Source organism: Salmo trutta, chromosome 40 (genome assembly GCF_901001165.1).
Source record: "Salmo trutta chromosome 40, fSalTru1.1, whole genome shotgun sequence".
Lineage (NCBI taxonomy): Eukaryota > Metazoa > Chordata > Actinopteri > Salmoniformes > Salmonidae > Salmo > Salmo trutta.
The window spans coordinates 746,318-767,530 of NC_042996.1; the positions used below are offsets into that span (position 1 = coordinate 746,318).

General features: G+C 42.2%; 1 protein-coding gene across 2 annotated transcripts; it reads left to right on the forward strand.

Annotated features, from left to right (window-relative positions):
• The first annotated feature begins 6,282 nt into the window (after positions 1-6,282).
• Positions 6,283-19,024, forward strand: LOC115180553 (N-acylneuraminate cytidylyltransferase). Of its 2 annotated transcripts, XM_029742727.1 has the most exons (9): positions 6,283-6,885; positions 8,496-8,638; positions 9,512-9,667; positions 12,060-12,190; positions 12,908-13,002; positions 14,288-14,459; positions 15,946-16,111; positions 18,099-18,342; positions 18,383-19,024. In XM_029742727.1, exons 1-8 carry the CDS (start codon positions 6,665-6,667, stop codon positions 18,311-18,313), a joined length of 1,299 nt encoding a protein of 432 aa, XP_029598587.1. In that variant the 5' UTR covers positions 6,283-6,664; the 3' UTR covers positions 18,314-18,342; positions 18,383-19,024. The 2 variants fall into 2 exon arrangements, with proteins under 2 accessions (XP_029598587.1, XP_029598585.1); XM_029742725.1 differs by having other exon boundaries at positions 6,284-6,885; positions 18,099-19,024.
• Positions 19,025-21,213: the final 2,189 nt, after the last annotated feature.

The following is a 21,213-nucleotide window of genomic DNA, read 5'->3' on the forward strand; positions in this document are numbered from 1 at the left end:
GCGGGGCTTTACTTAGCAGAGACTTGTAGATGACAAGTGAATCATGCATAGTACTAGGTTCATTCTCTAATCTTTTGATTGGATGGACAACATGTCAGCTCATACTGCAAAAGCTTTGATTGGTTGGAGGACATCCTCTGTAAGTTGTCATAATTACCATTTAGCTCTATGGAAGGGGTGAGGAGCACGAGCCTACTAGATTTTGTATTGAAGTCAATGTAGCCAGAGGAGGACGCAAAATAACTGTCTCCTGGCTACACCGTGGTGCTATCCTAGTGGGTTCTGTTGAGACTAATGTAGACCTTCATTGCAAAACAGTGCATTTTTATCAGGTATTGGGTGACATTTGAATACATTTAAGTACAGTTTTATCTAAAAATGCTAACTTTTTTGTTTGATTTTTATTATTTCTCTGAAATTCACTGAGTAGGATGGTCCTCCCCTTCCTCATCTGATAATCATCCACTTCTTATGAAGGGGAATATCAACTCAGAGTTTCTAGTTGTGATGGTTGTTTAGCAACAAAACCAATGTGTGTGCAATTATGGGGCAAAACAGACAGGTTAGATTGTTGACAACATGTAAACTATATTTAGTCTCGAATGTTTATTGAAAACATAAATACATTTGCAAAACGAGGACTTGTCTCTCAAATACATTGTTACAGTTGTTGGTTGGTTAGCTAGCTAGTGAATTTGAGCCATATTAGCATATTTGTTTTCTTTTGGAAAAGTTTTTATTATTGCATTTCCTTTAAAAACAGCTCATATATATATTTGTACATCATGTTATAAACACAAGAATGGTATAAAAGCATAAAACACAGCATTTGAATATTACATTTAAATTAGTTAAAAAGTACATATTGTTAAAAACAATAGAAACAACCATGAATAAAAGTAATTTTTCATGTAAAACATCCAATCTGTAAAAGCCATTTAAAATGTGTAGAAATGATTTAACAAAAGTAAAACATTTCTAAGACATGAAAACATGTTCAAAAAGTCACTTTGTTAAAAAGCTGTCTTCGGTCCTTTGTACAGGAACGGGGTGAGTCCTTATCAAACTCGCCTCCTCCTGCTCTTCCGAATCAATAACTATCCTGTCTTTCGGGGCCCAGAGGAGCTCCCTCCCCTAGGTACATCGCCCTAGGCGCCGCAGCGCTGTCAAGCCGTGGCCGCCGGGACCTTGGGTGTTGTGGGGGACCCTTCGCCTGGGGTCGAGGCCCCCTTTCTTCTGTACCACCCCAGGGCTTCCGTGGCTACCTTGGTCACTGCCTGAGGGGTGGCCTCTACTCGTTTCGCTACCAGCAGGTTGCGGGAGGACCACAGTGCATCCTTCAGACACGTGAGGGTGGGCCAGAGCTTGGTGAAGGCCTTCGGTGGAATAGGCCTCCGGCCCACCCCATACAGCACGAGCTGGGGCGTTAAGTCCTCCCCTGCTGGCAGACATGGGGGGGATCAGGAGGCCTGCTTCCTTCCACAGGTCCCTGGCGGCTCTGCACTCCCAGAGCAAGTGCCTCACTGACTCATCTTGGCCGCAGCCTGGTCGGGGGCACGCGGGTGTCTTCGCCATGCCCTGGGAGTGCATAACGGCCCTGACTGGGAGGATCTCGTGGGCAACCATCCAGGACCACCACCGCCATATTAGCATAATGTGACATCAGTCAAAACACCTCAAAAGAAGACATGGTATCAAGAACAACATAAAACGAGCCACCTACGATTCCCCACATGGCAGTTTCTTGTCATGGTTGTGAACTATCTGGTCATCCAGAATCACAACAACACCTGGCCTTCTGCCCCATTGAGGGAGTTCTATTAACTTGAGCAGCGGTGCACCGTTCTATGGCCCGTGGCCGTGACGGGCAAAAGCGGTGTGGGAGGAGCGTGCTTTTCAAACCCAACAGTAATAGATCTGCTCCAGTCGGTCATGTTTCCTGAATCACAAATCACACCCTTCACCTCGGCCCTCCATTTGCGCTTTCACTATATGCATAAGTGTCCCAAAGTTGAGGGAGTGAAATTATGGAGGGTGTAGGGGCTAATTAGACCACATTCAGAACAATGAGCCAGATATTTCACTGGATGTATAAACATTTGATCCCAATATAGTTTCCTGTTCCCAAAACGAATATATGTTATGAACAGAGTGGACTAAGTTTTGTAGATTTTACCCTTTGCCAAAGTTTTACAACATTGGGTTGTTTAGAAATAGTGCATGGGCGAATTGAGTTATTGCACACCTCACAGAGTAATTGTTCTCTAAAGGAAATATGCAAATGTTTGCTAGAACGCGCCAATAGGCTCTCGCTAGCTCGTGCTTGACTCAGCCCCCCTCCTTACCTGTTTTGCCCACTATGACTCATGTGTTCCCATTGGAAAGGACAGGCTGTGGTCTATCTTGGGTTAGTTATACAAATCTTTGATTAGACCCTCCGATAACCACTTCCACCGATCCAGCAATGCTGCCAGCTTCAAAGCGAAGTGGAATCCCATGTGTTATTGTTTTTAGTGTGCACAATTTCACACAAAAGAATGGAGAGGCGTGCCTAATAAAATGTCACGTGGATTTGTTTGTCCTATTTCGAGACTTGACACATGTAAAAGATGAGGATTATATCTTGTAAAACGACAGGGGGGATTTGTTCAATTGAATTTCATGCTTGTTGTATTATTTCAAATTGGAACATGAATTGACTCATTCAAGTAAGGAGTGTGTCCCAAAATGGATGGGTTTATAGACCCCCACAGTGGGGCGGCAGGTAGCCTGGTGGTTAGAGCGTTGGGCCAGTAACCGAAAGGTTGCTAGATTGAATCCCTGAGCTGACAAGGTAAAAATCTGTCGTTCTGCCCAACAAGGCAGTAAACCCACTGTTCCTAGGCCATCATTGAAAATAAGAATTTGTTCTTAGCTGACTTGCCTAGTTAAATAAAATGCATACACCCATAAAACCTAGCGGTCAAACAGGGACATTTTTCTCATAGAGCATTTTTGAAACACTTAAAATAAGGGCTGTTTCGTGTAGGCTTACCCTGGCGTGAAGTTTTGATAACCATGCAAATCTCTCTCGGTCAAGGAGACTTTTATCAATATATTTGTCTCTTTTTACTCTCAGATTCAAAAATGCCAATTTGCATCAAATCCTACAAATCCTACAGATCCTTGCAGGCTTCTGCACGTCGTCTCTAGCTGACACCTTTGCTAACATGTATTGTGTCACTTTAAAACTTGCACAAGACAGTTAGTTCACTGCAGGACCGTCACCAGAGTTTCATAAAATTCGGGGCTGAGGGGTTTGTGGGTCCGAGAAAAAACTAGCCTTTTCTAAAAATCATTTCCTGCAATTCTACATGACTGGAGACATTACAATAATATTTATTTATACCACACAAATGATCGAAATGACAAACTACTCTGACATTTACAGACTGAGATCAACAAAACGAACGACCCATGTCTTAAATGCAACCAATATCATAGGCCAATGAAAAGAGTGAATACACAGATTTTACACTTACAATATGAGTAGGAAATTATAGTCCACCAACTTTCCAGTGGCACTCACCTATTCAAACAGATTTTTCCCGCAATTGTATTTTGAAATATTGTGAAATACCTTCTAGCTGCTGCATGTTGTTCATTGACAGCCACAACTCAACAATCATCTGTTTTATATTTGCTGTGCAAGATGCCCAATTGCAGGATTCCTGACTGTAGACTCGGCCTATGTGCTCATAATGTGACAAACAAAACACAATCTAAAGCAATAAGCTTTTGATCCTCTGTGGCTAAATTATGCTGCTGTAGTATTTGCAATTATTTAATTTATTTATAGAGGAGTAATTATTTAATTTGGCAAATGTATTTAAATGTATCTGCAGCACTTCCAGCATCCCTTCCTGCAGCGATATGTTTTCTTCCAAGGCCAAATAAATTAAACACTTATTATTATTCATTCAACCGATTGTGGTCAGTAACCCCATATGAGGTTATTGTGTAGTTAGACCTACTGTTAAAATAATATTTAAAATAATAATCTATCAACAAGTAGCCTACAATTAGGAGAATATATTCAGTAAATCAATGAAGCCAATAGTGGTTTCAGCTATATTGTTATTGAAACGATGTAGGCCGTATGAGCTTTTAAAACAATAAAAACATATGTCAAGTGACTTGAATAGCCTATGGTAAAAGTGTACAAATGTGTATTCGCATCAGTAGCCAAAGTGACTGAAATGCATCAGAAAAGTATTGGAAAGTTCAGGAAAACATCAGGGAAGCTTATCAGGTAGGCTATAGGCCTAATGTGTGTGTAGAGAAGATCTGCATTGCTTTAAATTGCGAGACTAATGATCATGAGCACTCACATCAACTTAGCTAACATTTCCAAGCCTAATTATAACCACATATCCAAACGGAGATTCAGTGAAAACTAAAATCTGACATTGATTGATTTATCAAGATGAGTTTCCATGCTTGTCTCAAAGCAGCGAAATGACTGACCCAATCAAAACGGTGCTGGAATTATCAGCTGACCATAGGCTTGACATATATTATAACCAGGGTGTAGTGGTATTCTGTTAGGAGCCCTATTAAGCCATCCTTTCTGAATGAAAGTTTGTACCACATGAAGCCTATTGGTTAATTAGAATATACATACAATGCATCATCCAAATTGCATGATTGCCTATGCCTACACATACTGTAAGTGGCGAAAGGAACATTTTATATATATTTTTTTATCCTAAAACACCAAATTAGGCCATTAGGCCTTATCATAAATTAGGCCATCATCAGTGTCAATCGTGAATGATAATTATTCACGTTTTACAGGTTAAATGTCCATGCTGCATGCAGCCAACCATTTAATCCCAATCAGTTTCATGGGGATATGCATTTTGATCTTCTTGAATGATGTAAGGGTGGCTAACCGGCCTAACTAATTGAATTTTAGAGCAGATGGAGTTAAACACAACCACAGCATGAGAAAAAAAATACATTTCAGCACAATCATCCTACATTGTCATAAGGAATGACATGGTATTTTTTTATAACAGTAGCCTGACTTTATCATGCTATTATATTCGGTTTGTTATGTAAAATACTAATGAATCATTAAGTGATCTTGCGAGACATAGCACTGCACCAGCACCCCTGATTATAACGATTGGATGACATTGGAAGCTTCACCTAATCAAAGCTCTATGAACTAAGTGGTACAATTTCTTTTACACAATTGCAGCAGCAGAGCAAAAGATTTGGGACTGACCCAAAATCATTCTGGGCGTCCTGGTGATGTCCATGGTTCACAGAATTGTCGATTCGGCAGTCTCGTCCAGATCATCATGGCATTTGTAGTTCTTTATGATAGCCACATTACCAGCTAGCGTTAGCATTTCATTTTTGGGAGGTAAATACAGGCGACAATATTGATCAAAGTCACCTTGTCCTAGAGAGATTTACACGGTTATTCAAATGTCATGCCAGGGTAAGCCTACATGAAACACAGGCCTTATTTTAAGTGTTTCTAAAATCCACTATGGGAAAGATGAACGGGGAAAATGACTGGAACCGTTTCGTTGTTTAACCGCTAGGTTTTATGACATCTTTACATTTTAGTCATTTAGCAGACGCTCTTATCCAGAGCGACTTACAGTAGTGAATGCATACATTTAATTTTTTTCTTCTCCGTACTGGAGAAACACCATGCTCTACCAACTGAGCCACACGGGACATGACTCATGTTGTGGTACTCTATTCATACCCTAGTCTCTCTCTGGGAGTTTAGTCAGCAACACGTTTGTAGGGGTGAGGGCATGGTTTGGGATTTAACGGCATGTCAACAAGGCAGCATGGTGCATCGTGCAGAAACATACATCTCTTTTCCATAAAATATATGTTCGAATTTCCGAACCAATTTTAAATAAAAAAGCAATGACTTTTGCATGTGAAAACATAATCCTACTCATTCCCCCTCGTGCTTTAACTAGTCTAGGCTACGTCACTCTCGTTTTGAGCGGATTTTGCCGCGTTCACATACTAATCGGAACTAGTTAACTCTGACATTTCCGACTTGCTACCTGGTTGTAGTTATACACCTGCCACGTTCAACCGTTTAACAAATCGGACATTTCAGAGTTTCCTAGTTCCGACTAGCACATGAACATGGCATTTGAACCTGGCTCACGCCCGGGAGGCAGCCCGGTTCCAAAATTAATGCAATCATGTTTTACCCAAAGTAAACTCCTCCGACCTGGGAAACCCGGGTCAGATGATCGAATCCCCTCATTGAAGCGCGATCATCGTTTTCTTGACATTGTCAGTTAAGCCGTTGCCAGAGTAAATTCAGAAAATAGTTCAACTGAAATGGTTACTATGGCAACAAAATGAAGCGTTATTGAAATTACCTCAGAGTAAAGATAGCAGGTCTTCGCCTCTTTTTTTTTACTATGTACATGTAACATTTGTAGGATTTCCTTCACACAGTGTAAGCCGTAGTAGGTCATGTAAACTAAGTACGTAGCCAGCTAGTTACAGTGAGTTAGAACGCAAGAAGTTGCTAGATACTTCAAACGACTGCTATCCATCGCTACCGCTATTAGCTACATTGAGACTACCGCCACGTCTTGACAAGACTCTTGTCTGCCTACTGATCCTTTCAATGGCTGCTGCTAAAAAACGTACTATATCGGGCATCGAAGATGTGAGAGACAGAAAAGCAAAGGTTATCAAAGACAGCGGTGAGAAGAGACACATCGCAGCCCTGATCCTCGCGAGGGGAGGCAGTAAGGGGATCCCCCTGAAGAATATCAAAGTTCTCGCCGGTGTCCCCCTCATTGGATGGGTTCTGAGAGCTGCAGTGGACTCCAAACAGTTTGACAGGTAATTCAGTTCAATCTAATAGTCAAATGTCTTTTAATCTAGCTACGGTATATGGACTTGCTCTGACGCTTTTGTTAATAGTAACGTTAGTTAGCTGCACCAAATGCATGTTACATTCTTGTTTTGGGTACACTGATATTTTTGTGATAGTGATAGTCAATGTTGCCTATGATGGTGCATCTGTCATAACCAGTGGAGAAAGTACAGTAAGACTTGCCAAACGTCAATACACTTGTTGGTGTTTTGTGTAACAGATGTCTCTCTTTCCATTCACCACTGTTTGGAGGTTGGAAATATGTTGCGTGTGGATGGGATTGTAAAGGATCCCTTTGCATATGATATTTTGACAATCAGATGCAAACATCATGGCTGGTTGTGTTTATGCCACAATAAAAGGTGATACATTTTAAAAGTCAAATGACAAATCTTTATGACTAGGCCCACAGAGATGCTATTGAATGAATAGAGATTCTAAATATAATTATATGATTAGGACCCACGGCCGGCACATCTAGAGCGGAAGTTTGACTAGGGCGGCATTTCCCGAGCTAAACTGACCAAGACGCACCCACAACAACACATAACACCTCACATTATTCTGCCCAAAAACAATGATACTTTGCTATTCTATCCCATTTAATTGAGCTTTTCACTTTCTGAAAAGAGAATATGATTAAACTCAGCCAGCTTTTAGGGAAGCAATTATGTTTTTGAGTTAAGCAACGGATGAGTTGCCGGCTGTTAAAGCTAACGTTTTTCGTCTTCGTCGAGCCTCTGTCTGGATGGAAAGGTAACTTTTGAAACGGCCATGCTTAGATTCATAAGGGTGTCTAATATTTAATGATTTGGAAACAGTAACCGTTTCGTTGCAAACAAGACACTCTGGTTTGATATTGGAGAAATTTGGTAAGAATACCTATTCCTCTGTCCATTCTTCCTGGAAACTTCTATTTGCATTTCCACCTTTCTTTTGAAACTTTTTCAGTGACATTTTGTCTTGATTGCAAGGTGTTTTACCCCAATCAACGCACAAAGTAAAATAACAAAATAATTTAATAGAGACATTAGTGATTTTATCAGTGTAATCAGATTGAAAATATTAGGATATGTTATTGACATTATATAGCCTAGTAACCAGATGTGTTAAAATGAGTTTAATTTGTAGTGTAATCATGAATGGGGCCGCTATTATGTTCTGTTCTACCAACTATTAGCTGAGAAAAAAACTGGCCTAAGGCCAAACCTATTGCCAACCCCTGCATTACACTATTCTACTTTTTGTCTTGCCTAGGGCAGCAGAACGTCCAGAGCCGGTCCTGTTAGGCCCATACATTGTTTTAGTACAAGCATGTTCACACATAGGAGGTTCCAAACTGGGAAGAAATGACATCTACTTTAACTCCTGGTCATAACTATACATTATTAACTGTTTGTTGTGTAAATATGTATACCCATGTCAGATTCTCATTGAGAGAGTTTGTCTGAAAGTTAGTGTACTGTCTCTGAATGAACCCCCTGGTTTGGGCTTGGCCACACAAGACTGGATTGCACTGATGTAGCCTACTTGTTACAAAGCCTGAGGAATCAACTTCTTCCGTTCTTTCTCCCAGTGTGTGGGTATCAACTGACCATGATGACATTGAGAAGGTAGCGAAGGCATGTGGAGCTCAGGTTCACCGCAGGAGCCCAGAGGTGTCCAAAGACTCCTCCAGCTCTCTCGACACCATCCAGGAATTTGTCCGATTAAACCCAGGTAGGGGGTGAACGTCAAGTGTATTTCCTTGATTCCTCATGTCCTCTCTCCTTGCCTCCTTCTCAAAATGCATTAGAGGAGGAGATCTGAGTGGAGGAACCTTTGAGAAGGAGCCGAGGAGGGAGGCGTGAGGAATCAAGCTAGCTTGGCTAAGGCTCTGGGACGGCATGTATCAAGCATCTCAGAGTAGGAATACTGATCTGGGATCAGGTCCCCCCTGTCCATGTAGTCTTATTTGTTGTGATCTATGAGCTAAATCAGCACTCCAACTCCGAGACACGTGAAACATACGACCTCCAGGGCCGCAGAGCATGCTGCTGTTTTTCCTTCCTCCTTTTTAATCAGAACCTGAGAACACCAGTCTGGGAAACATGGTCTGACTCACCAATCTCCAGCCAATCAGTGACAGTTATTGTGCCCCCTGCACAGTTGTGCACCCCTGATCTTGCTCACATGATAATTCTCACATGCTATTTTCTTTTAATTCAATTTCTAATACCATAACCCTAATCCCAACCCTAGGAAAGTGTTGCATATCAATCAGTCAATCACATTTCTTTATAAAGCCCCTTTTTACGTCAGCAGAAGTCACAAAGTGCTTATACAGAAACCCAGCCTAAAACCCAAAAGAGTAAGCAATGCAGATGTAGAAGCACGTCTGGTGTTAACAGAGTTTCAGGTGGTAGATTGTTGATAGAGTGAGAGCGGCTATAGACAATCCATGAATAGGGGGCTATCCAAATGAAGTGGGACCTACTCCATAGATACAGATGTCAACAGTAACCATGTAGATTTATTCATGTCATATCATATGTGGCTACCTGATTAAATAATGGATAAATCAAATATCTTTTGTGTTGTGTTGTCCTCCAGAGGTGGATGTGATCTGTCACATCCAGGCCACGTCTCCTTGCCTGCACCCCTTCCACCTGAAGGAGGCCCTGGAGATGATCACCAAGCAGGGCTTCACGTCCGTCTTCTCTGTGGTCCGACAACACCACTTCCGCTGGGAGGAGGTGAAGAAAGGAGGTACGGTATAGCCATGTGTTATGTTTAGGACCGTACACTTATTATCAGTTAGTTAACTGGAGAGGTTCCAACAAACTTAATGTACAGGTCTGTCAGGAGATCTGAAGGGTCAGTCCCTTCACTTGTCCTTTAAACTGCTGCACAAGTTTCCTAAGCATGACTAAGCAGACACAGATACAAGGAATTAGTATCAGGGTGGGAGAGTGAGAGAGGCTATTATCTTGTATCTAGTTCCTCTTCTGCTTGACCCGCACCCTGTGAACAAACCATAAGCACATCGCAACTTAATAACACAAAACAACAATTCTCATTGTCAGACAGTTTACAGAACATACCAACCTTGAGAAAGAACACAATGTGTACAGCATATAACATTTTCCAGTACACTGCCTGAGGAAAAACTCTCCCTCACTTTATAAGTAGGGTCAGGAGTTTGTCCTGACCATGTGACCAGAGCCAGGAAAAACTCTAGTGCCCTAGATGTTTTGTGTTTGAAATCACCTACCCATCATATCTTGATGTAAGATGCTAATGCTCAATGATAAAGGATTGTGTTTATAAGAGCGTCTGCTAAATGACTAACATGTACAGTTGAAGTAGGAAGTTTACATACACTTAGGTTGGAGTCATTAAAACTTGTTTTTCAACCACTCCACAAATTTCTTGTTAACAAACTATAGTTTTGGCAAGTCGGTTAGGACATCTACTTTGTGCATGACACAAGTAATTTTTCCAACAATTGTTTATAGACAGATTATTTCACTTATAATTCACAATTCCAGTGAGTCAGAAGTTTACATACTAAGTTGACTGCCTTTAAACAGCTTGGAAAATTCTAGAAAATTATGTCATGGCTTTAGAAGCTTCTGATAGGCTAATGGACATAATTTGAGTCAATTGGAGATGTACCTGTGGATGTTTTTCAAGGCCTACCTTCAAACTCAGTGGCTCTTTGCTTGACATCATAGTAAAGTCAAAAGAAATCAGCCAAGACCTCAGAAAAAAATGGTAGACCTCCACAAGTCTGGTTCATCCTTAGGAGCAATTTCCAAATGCCTGAAGTACCACGTTCATCTGTACAAACAATAGTACGCAAGTATAAACACCATGGGACCACGCAGCCGTCATACCGCTCTGGAAGGGGACGCGTTCTGTCTCCTAGAGATGAACGTACTTTGGTGCAAAAAGTGCAAATCAATCCCAGGACATCAGCAAAGGACCTTGTGAAGATGCTGGAGGAAACAGGTACAAAAGTATCTATATTCACCGTAAAACAAGTCCTATATCGACATAACCTGAAAGGCCGCTCAGCAAGGAAGAAGCCACTGCTCCAAAACTGCCATAAAAAAGACAAACTATGGTTTGCAACTGCACATGGGGACAAAGATTGTACTTTTTGGAGAAATATCCTCTGGTCTAATGAAACAAAAATAGAACTGTTTGGCCATAATGACCATCGTTATGTTTGGAGGAAAAAGGGGGAGGCTTGCAAGCCGAAGAATACCATCCCAACCGTGAAGCACAGGGGTGGCAGCATCATGTTGTGGGGGTGCTTTGGTGCAGAAGGGACTTGTGCACTTCACAAAATAGATGGCATCATGAGGTAGGAAAATTATGTGGCTATATTGAAGCAACACCTCAAGACATCAGTCAGGAAGTTAAAGCTTGGTCGTAAAGGGGTCTTCCTAATGGACAATGACCCCAAGCATACTTCCAAAGTTGTGGCGAAATGGCTTAAGGACAACAAAGTCAAGGTATTGGAGTGGCCATCACAAAGCCCTGATCTCAATCCCATAGAAAATTTGTGGGCAGAACTGAAAAGGCGTGTGCGAGCAAGGAGGCCTACAAACCTGACTCAGTTACACCAGTTCTGTCAGGAGGAATTGGCCAAAATTCACCCAACTTATTGTGTGAAGCTTGTGGAAGGCTTCATGAAACATTTGACCCAAGTTAAACAATTTAAAGGCAATGCTACCAGATACTAATTGAGTGTATGTAAACCTCTGACCCACTGGGAATGTGATGAAAGAAATAAAAGCTGAAATAAATCATTCTCTCTACTATTATTCTGACATTTCACATTCTTGAAATAAAGTGGTGATCCTAACTGAGCTAAGACATGGAATTTTTACCTGGATTAAATGTCAGGAATTGTGAAAAACTGAGTTTAAATGTATTTGGCTAAGGTGTATGTAAACTTCTGACTTCAACTGTAAATATAGTACCTTTCACAAGCACATTACATGGAAGTAACTCCATCCACCACTAATCACTGTGTATCACAATAGAGAGATGAGGGGTGTTTAGACATTCGTTTTTCTCCTTACCAGGAAGTAGTCTGGTTTCTAGTTATTACCTATAACATTGATTATGTGTTCTCTCTCCTGTTCAGGTAGTGTAGCCACCCAGCCTTTGAACTTAGACCCGTCTAACAGGCCCCGGAGACAGGACTGGGATGGAGAGCTGTGTGAGAACGGATCTTTCTACATTTATACCAGAGCGACGACAGAGAGAGGCCTGCAGGTAACTGGCACTATACCCCATCAGGGCCCATAGTCACAAAGCGTTTCAGGATAGGAGTAATGGTCTAGGATCAGTTTTCCCTTTTCAATCATTATGAATACGTCTATATGGACAGGAAGGACCTGATCCTAGATCAGCAGCCCTACTCTGAGACACTTTATGAATACAGGTTCTGATGTGTTGTTACGCTCTGACCTAGGAGAGCTGTGTTTTCTCTGTTTAGTTAGGTCAGGGTGTGATAGGTGGGTGGGCATTCTATGTTTTGTTTTTCTATGTTTTGGCCGGGTATGGTTTCTAATCAGAGGCAGCTGTCTATCGTTTGCTCTGATTGGAAGCCATACTTAGGCAGCCTGTTTTTCCCTTTGTTTTTGTGGGTAGTTGTTTTCTGTTTTGTTTAAGGACCTGACAGAACTGTTGGCTGTTGTTTTGTTTTCTTTGTTTAAGTGTTTTCATTAAAAGTAAAGATGAGCACTCAACACGCTGCGCCTTGGTCCCCTTTATACGACGCTGTTAGATGTGTATGTCTGTTGCTGGTGGTGACAAAGCTTATTCCCCTCAGGGGATCAATAACGTTTATTCATTCAGTGGATCTGAGCCTGACTAGAAACAACATACACACTGAGAGATGGACTGATCTGTGATACTACTAGATATTCTATTGTCAACTGGTGTTGTGACTGCTAATAGAAATGCCCTTTGTGTTGTTGTCTTTCTCAGGGGGGGAAGTGGGCTTATTATGAGATGCTGCCAGAGTACAGTGTGGATATTGATGTGGATATCGACTGGCCCGTTGCAGAACAGAGAGTACTGAGGTAGTCTGAAATCACTGACCTAGAGTGTGAAGTTCTATCTCTCTCTCTCTCTCTCTCTCTCTCTCGTAAAGTGTTTATTTGAATGTTATTTGAATGCACTTTAAATATGATTCGATTTTGTGGTAAAACAACACAATGAACAATGCTGTAAAACAGAGGAGTGGTTGTCCAAATGTATTTCCCTGTGTGTGTTGTTTCTCTCCAGGTTTGGTTACTTTGGTCTGGACAAGCCTGAGGTGTATTTCCCTGTGTGTTGTTCCTCTCCAGGTTTGGTTACTTTGGTCTGGACAAGCCTGAGGTGTATTTCCCTGTGTGTGTTGTTTCTCTCCAGGTTTGGTTACTTTGGTCTGGACAAGCCTGAGGTGTATTTCCCTGTGTGTGTTGTTTCTCTCCAGGTTTGGTTACTTTGGTCTGGACAAGCCTGAGGTGTATTTCCCTGTGTGTGTTGTTCCTCTCCAGGTTTGGTTACTTTGGTCTGGACAAGCCTGAGGTGTATTTCCCTGTGTGTTGTTTCTCTCCAGGTTTGGTTACTTTGGTCTGGACAAGCCTGAGGTGTATTTCCCTGTGTGTGTTGTTTCTCTCCAGGTTTGGTTACTTTGGTCTGGACAAGCCTGAGGTGTATTTCCCTGTGTGTTGTTCCTCTCCAGGTTTGGTTACTTTGGTCTGGACAAGCCTGAGGTGTATTTCCCTGTGTGTGTTGTTTCTCTCCAGGTTTGGTTACTTTGGTCTGGACAAGCCTGAGATGTATTTCCCTGTGTGTGTTGTTCCTCTCCAGGTTTGGTTACTTTGGTCTGGACAAGCCTGAGGTGTATTTCCCTGTGTGTGTTGTTTCTCTCCAGGTTTGGTTACTTTGGTCTGGACAAGCCTGAGGTGTATTTCCCTGTGTGTGTTGTTCCTCTCCAGGTTTGGTTACTTTGGTCTGGACAAGCCTGAGGTGTATTTCCCTGTGTGTTGTTTCTCTCCAGGTTTGGTTACTTTGGTCTGGACAAGCCTGAGGTGTATTTCCCTGTGTGTGTTGTTTCTCTCCAGGTTTGGTTACTTTGGTCTGGACAAGCCTGAGGTGTATTTCCCTGTGTGTGTTGTTTCTCTCCAGGTTTGGTTACTTTGGTCTGGACAAGCCTGAGGTGTATTTCCCTGTGTGTGTTGTTTCTCTCCAGGTTTGGTTACTTTGGTCTGGACAAGCCTGAGGTGTATTTCCCTGTGTGTGTTGTTTCTCTCCAGGTTTGGTTACTTTGGTCTGGACAAGCCTGAGGTGTATTTCCCTGTGTGTGTTATTCCTCTCCAGGTTTGGTTACTTTGGTCTGGACAAGCCTGAGGTGGTGCTTCTGCTGCTGTGTAAAGTCTCAGGCTGTCTGACTGACGGCCGCGTCCTCATCTCTGTCTCTGGAGAGGAGATGGTCTCAGTCAACACCAGAGATACTATGGGTATCCGCATGCTGCAGAGAGAGGGGGTGGAGGTACAGACACTGTACATACAGAATGTATAGAACACACACACTGCAGAGAGAGGGGGTGGAGGTACAGATACTGTACATACAGAATGTATAGAACACACACACTGCAGAGAGAGGGGGTGGAGGTACAGATACTGTACATACAGAATGTATAGAACACACACACTGCAGAGAGAGGGGGTGGAGGTACAGATACTGTACATACAGAATGTATAGAACACACACACTGCAGAGAGAGGGAGTAGAGATACAAAGATAATGTGATGAATACTAGTGATTCATTCATTGTATTTTAAAAGATCACATTGGGAGCGGAAAACAGTGACAGACAGGTGTTACTTTATTTTTTTACGACTGCTACCACAAATGAATGTATTGTCTGTGTTGTATTGTCTATGTTGTATCGTTTATGTTGTATGGTCTATGTTGTAATGTCTATGTTGTATTGTCTATGTTGTAATGTCTATGTTGTATTGTCTATGTTGTTATAGGAATTTCCAGCTGAACAAAAAGGAGAGCAGTCATTGGTAAAGTCAATCAAAAATCATTCTGGTTTATAAAAGTTGCAACAGGGAGACAGACACCTCAAGCCCATAAGCAGAGAAAATGTATCTTGGGAGACAGACCCTTTCTATCCTAATCAGACAGCACCACATGTTCTGTAAACACCAGCCCAGAGGCTTGTGGGAAGACAAAACAAAAGGCAGTGACTTGTCCAGCTGCTACAGAATCAACCTTGTTCACACAATGTCAATACAATACAACAGTGAATAATCAGTGTGTCCTCAAACCTGGTACCTCCAGTCTGGTGTTATTCACTATCAACAGATAAGACAATAGTCCATAACATTCACTATCAAGTCTAGTGACCATCAACCTGCACCTTGAATGTCACAAACAACACTGGGAATGATTTGTATTACAGAACTCTAAATACTGTATGTTAAACATTGTGTTAATCACTCTGAACTGAATATGAACTGATATTTCCTCATTACACTCAGTCTGTACAATACATAGAAAATACACTACAAAACAGAGCTCACATAGAAAACAGAGCTCCCATACAAAACAGAGCTCACATACAAAACAGAGCTCACATAGAAAACAGAGCTCACATAGAAAACAGAGCTCACATAGAAAACAGAGCTCCCGTACAAAACAGAGCTCCCGTACAAAACAGAGCTCACATAGAAAACAGAGCTCCCATACAAAACAGAGCTCACATACAAAACAGAGCTCCCATACAAAACAGAGCTCACATAGAAAACAGAGCTCACATAGAAATCAGAGCTCACATAGAAAACAGAGCTCCCGTACAAAACAGAGCTCCCGTACAAAACAGAGCTCACATAGAAAACAGAGCTCCCGTACAAAACAGAGCTCACATAGAAAACAGAGCTCCCATACAAAACAGAGCTCCCGTACAAAACAGAGCTCCCGTACAAAACACAGAGCATAAACATTTGTTTTGTTCGGTCTCCTCCAGGTGATCTTGATCTCGTCCGGTGAGGACCCTGTGACCAAGGCCCTGGCTGACAAGCTGTCCCAGAGGACAGGCTGCGAGGTCAAGCAGCTGGGAAAGGACATCCAGTGTGAGGTCAAAGCCATGATGGACGACAAGGATCTGGACTGGAAGGAGGTCGCCTATATGGGTAAACTCACTGTTCTTTTCAATAAACAATTTACTACTGCTACTACTACAACTACTACTACTGCTACTACTACTGCTACTACGACTACTACTACTGCTATTACTGCTACGACTACTACTGCTACTACTACTACTACTACTGCTACTACTACTGCTACTACTACTGCTACTACTACTGCTACTACAACTACTACTACTGCTATTACTGCTACGACTACTACTGCTACTATTACTGCTACGACTACTACTATTACTACTACAACTGCTACTACTACTGCTACTACTACAACTACTACTGCTACTACTACTGCTACTACTGCTACTACTACTACTACTACTACTGCTACTACTACTGCTACTACTTCTATTACTGCTACTACTACTGCTACTACTTATACTACTACTACTACTACTACTAGTTAGTTATATAGCACAGTTTGAAATATAGTGGAATCTCAAGGTTCTTAACATTCTATTTTGAGTAATACTTGTGCATTCATGTCAATCAAAACGTATGAAGATCTTTATTTGGAGCCCTTCTGAGATGGAAATCAAATAAAATGTTATTTGTCACATGCGCCGAATACAACAGGTGTAACCTCACAGTGAAATGATTACTTACAAGCCCTAACCAACAATGCAGGTTAAAAAATTAAAAAATGCCTAATGAATAAGACTACCTAATACACACAAATGTAAAGGGATGAATATGTACATATAAATATATGGATGAGTGGGCGTAACTGGAAATACTGGTGGTAATCTTTGATGCCCGGATTCTGAACTCGCCACACAGAGATATTGAGATGTTCAGTCATTCCATTCAACACTAATGATGCGGATTGTTGGGCATGTGAAAACATTTGTGTTGATCTATCAAGGTTGAGATCGAAAGCTGCATTCATATCTGCCCCTATGACCTATTCGTACTCAGCAGGTGCATAGATAGACACAAATGCAAATTTCTTTCCATATATAGACGTGTAAATGTAAGCTAAGTAGCCTGAAGTATCCTTGCTAGTCTTTTCGATAACTAAAGTTATATTCCCTTTAATCAAAATAACCGCGTCTTTGGACTTAGAGGCTCCACTAGTCGAAGCAACAACTTTATACACCTTATCCTGTAAGCGGTGGATAAAAACGAACAAAATAACAATAACGAGGCTATATACAGGGGGTACAGGAGTCAATGTGCGGGGGTACAGGTTAGTCGAGGTAATTTGTACATGTAGGTAGGGGTAAAGTGACTATGCATAGATAATAAACAGTGAGTAGCAGCAGTGTACAAAACAAATGGGGGGGTGTCAGTGTAATTAATCTGGTTGCCATTTTATTAATTGTTCAGCAGTCTTATGGCTTGGGGGTGGAAGCTGTTAAGGATCCTTTTGGTCCTAGATTTGGTGCTCCGGTACCGCTTACCGTGGGGTAGCAGAGAGAACAGTCTATAACTTGGGTGACTGGAGTCATTGACCATTTTTTGGCCTTTCCTCTTTCCACTATTATATAGGTCCTGGATGGCAGGAAGCTTGGCTCCAGGGATGTACTGGGCCGTTCGCACTACCCTCTGTAGCACTTTACGTTCAGATGCCGAGCAGTTGCCATACCAGGCGGTGATGCAACCGGTCATGGTGCTCTCGATGGTGCAGCTGTAGAACTTTTTGATGATCTGGGGACCCATGCCAAATCTTTTCAGTCTGCTGAGGGGGGTAAAGGTGTTGTCGTGCCCTCTTCACGACTGTCTTGGTGTGTTTGGACCATGATAGTTAGTTGGTCATGTGGACACCAAGGAACTTGATACTCTCGACCCGCTCTATTACAACCCCATCGATGTTAATGGGGGCCTGTTTGGCCGCCTTTTCCTGTAGTCCACGATCAGCTCATTCTTAGAATACTTCCATAACCACCTTATGGACACTTAAATAGATTTAAAATAAAATTAAAACATATCTCACACCTCCATTTCATCCCTGCATCTCTCCCTCCTACAGGTAATGATGCACCAGATGTTGACTGTCTGAACCTGGCTGGGCTGAGTGCAGTACCCCAGGACGCCCCAGTGGTGGCGATCAACGCTGCTAAATACTCCTGCCACAGTGCTGCAGGCCTGGGGGCTGTGAGGGAGTTTTCTGAGCACATCCTGCTGCTCAAGAAGAAGGCCAAGTCTCAGATGGAACAGGACCGCATCCACAGAAATACATTCTAAACTCTAGAATGTGTTCTAAAGTCACAGAGATCCATTCTAAACTCTAGAATGTGTTCTAAAGTCACAGAGATCCATTCTAAACTCTAGAATGTGTTCTAAAGTCACAGAGATCCATTCTAAACTCTAGAATGTGTTCTAAAGTCACAGAGATCCATTCTAAACTCTAGAATGTGTTCTAAAGTCACAGAGATCCATTCTAAACTCTAGAATGTGTTCTAAAGTCACAGAGATCCATTCTAAACTCTAGAATGTGATATAAAGCGGTCATGGGCAAACTTTTTGGCTTGAGGGCCAAACAGATTTTTTGGGGACCGATTTGTTTGTCGAAATCTATTTCTGTGCCAGAAAAAGGGCAGTTATTTTAAAATATATAGGTCCATTATACTAGATACTTTCTATCTCGTTTTAGACCTTCATGACGAGAAGTGTTTTTTTACCCAGAATAATAATTTCCCGGCAAAAAAGGAGTTGACAAGAAAGCAGTAACAGACTGACACTCAGGATATTGTATTCTAAACTGCATTCTATCATTCAGACAAAGTGACAATAAAGCTTATTATCATCTCTACTTTCTCTGGAGTTCTAGAAACAAGTATATTTACTCACTTTCATGTTCTTAGCTCAGGCTGAAATGGTTTTTACAGGTTGTCAGGTCAGTGTAGTTTGGGTTTTATATCACTACATGTTGTGTTGACAAATACAGTATGTACTTTAATTGTCTTTGTTTTAATGAAATGAAGCATATACACTGAGTGTATAAACATTATGAACACCTGCTCTCTTTTTGACAGACTGACCAGGTGAAATCTATGATCCCTTATTGATGTCACTTGATAAATCCATCAGTGTAGATGAAGGGGAGGAAACAGGTAAAAACGTTTTTAAGCCTTGAGACATGGATTGTGTGTGTGTGCCTTTCAGAGGGTGAATGGGAAAGATAAAATATTTAAGTGCCCTTGAACAGGCTCTGGTAGTAGGTGCCAGGAGGACCGGTTTGTACTGAGAACTGCAACGCTGCTGGGTTTTTCACACTGAACCGTTTCCTGTGTTTATCAAGAATGGTCCATGAACACAACTGTGGGAAGCATTGGAGTCAAAATGGGCCAGCATCCCTGTAGAACGCCTTTGACTCCGTGTAGAGTCCATGTCCTGACGAATTGATGGTAAGGGGGGGTGGGGGGTGGTAATATCTCTATATTAGGAAGGTGTTATTAATGTTTTATACGCTCAGTGAATATGTGTGTGTGTGTGTGTATATATATATGAGGCATTTAATCAGATTGATTGTTTTTTAATGTATGTTCTTTATATGTCTTAGAATGTAGTAGGACATTGGTTTGAGTTGCTTTGACATTCTTGTTGGTTTTATGGTTTACTATTGTACTGTATTTTCCTGCAGTTTGTTTATTAAATGTTATATGATGTTCTCATAAATGAAAAGAAAACTAGATAAATATACTGCTCAAAAAAATAAAGGGAACACTTAAACAACACATCCTAGATCTGAATGAAAGAAATAATCTTATTAAATACTTTTTTCTTTACATAGTTGAATGTGCTGACAACAAAATCCCACAAAAACAATCAATGGAAATCCAATTTTTCAACCCATGGAGGTCTGGATTTGGAGTCACACTCAAAATTAAAGTGGAAAACCACACTACAGGCTGATCCAACTTTGATGTAATGTCCTTAAAACAAGTCAAAATGAGGCTCAGTAGTGTGTGTGGCCTCCACGTGCCTGTATGACCTCCCTACAACGCCTGGGCATGCTCCTGATGAGGTGGTGGATGTTCTCCTGAGGGATCTCCTCCCAGACCTGGACTAAAGCATCCGTCATCTCCTGGACAGTCTGTGGTGCAACATGGCGTTGGTGGATGGAGCGAGACATGATGTCCCAGATGTGCTCAATTGGATTCAGGTCTGGGGAACAGGCGGGCCAGTCTATAGCATCAATGCCTTCCTCTTGCAGGAATTGCTGACACACTCCAGCCACATGAGGTCTAGCATTGTCTTGCATTAGGAGGAACCCAGGGCCAACCGCACCAGCATATGGTCTCACAAGGGGTCTGAGGATCTCATCTCGATACCTAATGGCAGTCAGGCTACCTCTGGCGAGCACATGGAGGGCTGTGCGGCCCCCCAAAGAAATACCACCTCACACCATGACTGACCCACCGCCAAACCGGTCATGCTGGAGGATGGTGCAGGCAGCAGAACGTTCTCCACGGCGTCTCCAGACTCTGTCACGTCTGTCACGTGCTCAGTGTGAACCTGCTTTCATCTGTGAAGAGCACAGGGCACCAGTGGCGAATTTGCCAATCTTGGTGTTCTCTGGCAAATGCCAAACGTCCTGTACGGTGTTGGGCTGTAAGCACAACCCCCACTTGTGGACGTCGGGCCCTCATACCACCCTCATGGAGTCTGTTTCTGACCGTTTGAGCAGACACATGCACATTTGTGGCCTGCTGGAGGTCATTTTGCAGGGCTCTGGCAGTGCTTCTCCTGCTCCTCCTTGCACAAAGGCGGAGGTAGCGGTCCTGCTGCTGGGTTGTTGCCCTCCTACGGCCTCCTCCACGTCTCCTGATGTACTGGCCTGTCTCCTGGTAGCGCCTCCATGCTCTGGACACTACGCTGACAGACACAGCAAAACGTCTTGCCACAGCTCGCATTGATGTGCCATCCTGGATGAGCTGCACTACCTGAGCCACTTGTGTGGGTTGTAGACTCCGTCTCATGCTACCACTAGAGTGAAAGCACCGCCAGCATTCAAAAGTGACCAAAACATCAGCCAGGAAGCATAGGAACTGAAAAGTGGTCTGTGGTCCCCATCTGCAGAACCACTCCTTTATTGGGGGTGTCTTGCTAATTGCCTATAATTTCCACCTGTTGTCTATTTC

Coding starts and splice junctions, on each gene's coding strand:
- LOC115180553 (XM_029742727.1), top strand. CDS start 6,665: ATGGCTGCTGCTAAAAAACGTACTATATCGGGCATCGAAGATGTGAGA. Junction 6,886..8,495: donor GACTCCAAACAGTTTGACAG/GTAATTCAGTTC, acceptor TCTTTCTCCCAG/TGTGTGGGTATCAACTGACC. Junction 13,003..14,287: donor GCAGAACAGAGAGTACTGAG/GTAGTCTGAAAT, acceptor ATTCCTCTCCAG/GTTTGGTTACTTTGGTCTGG.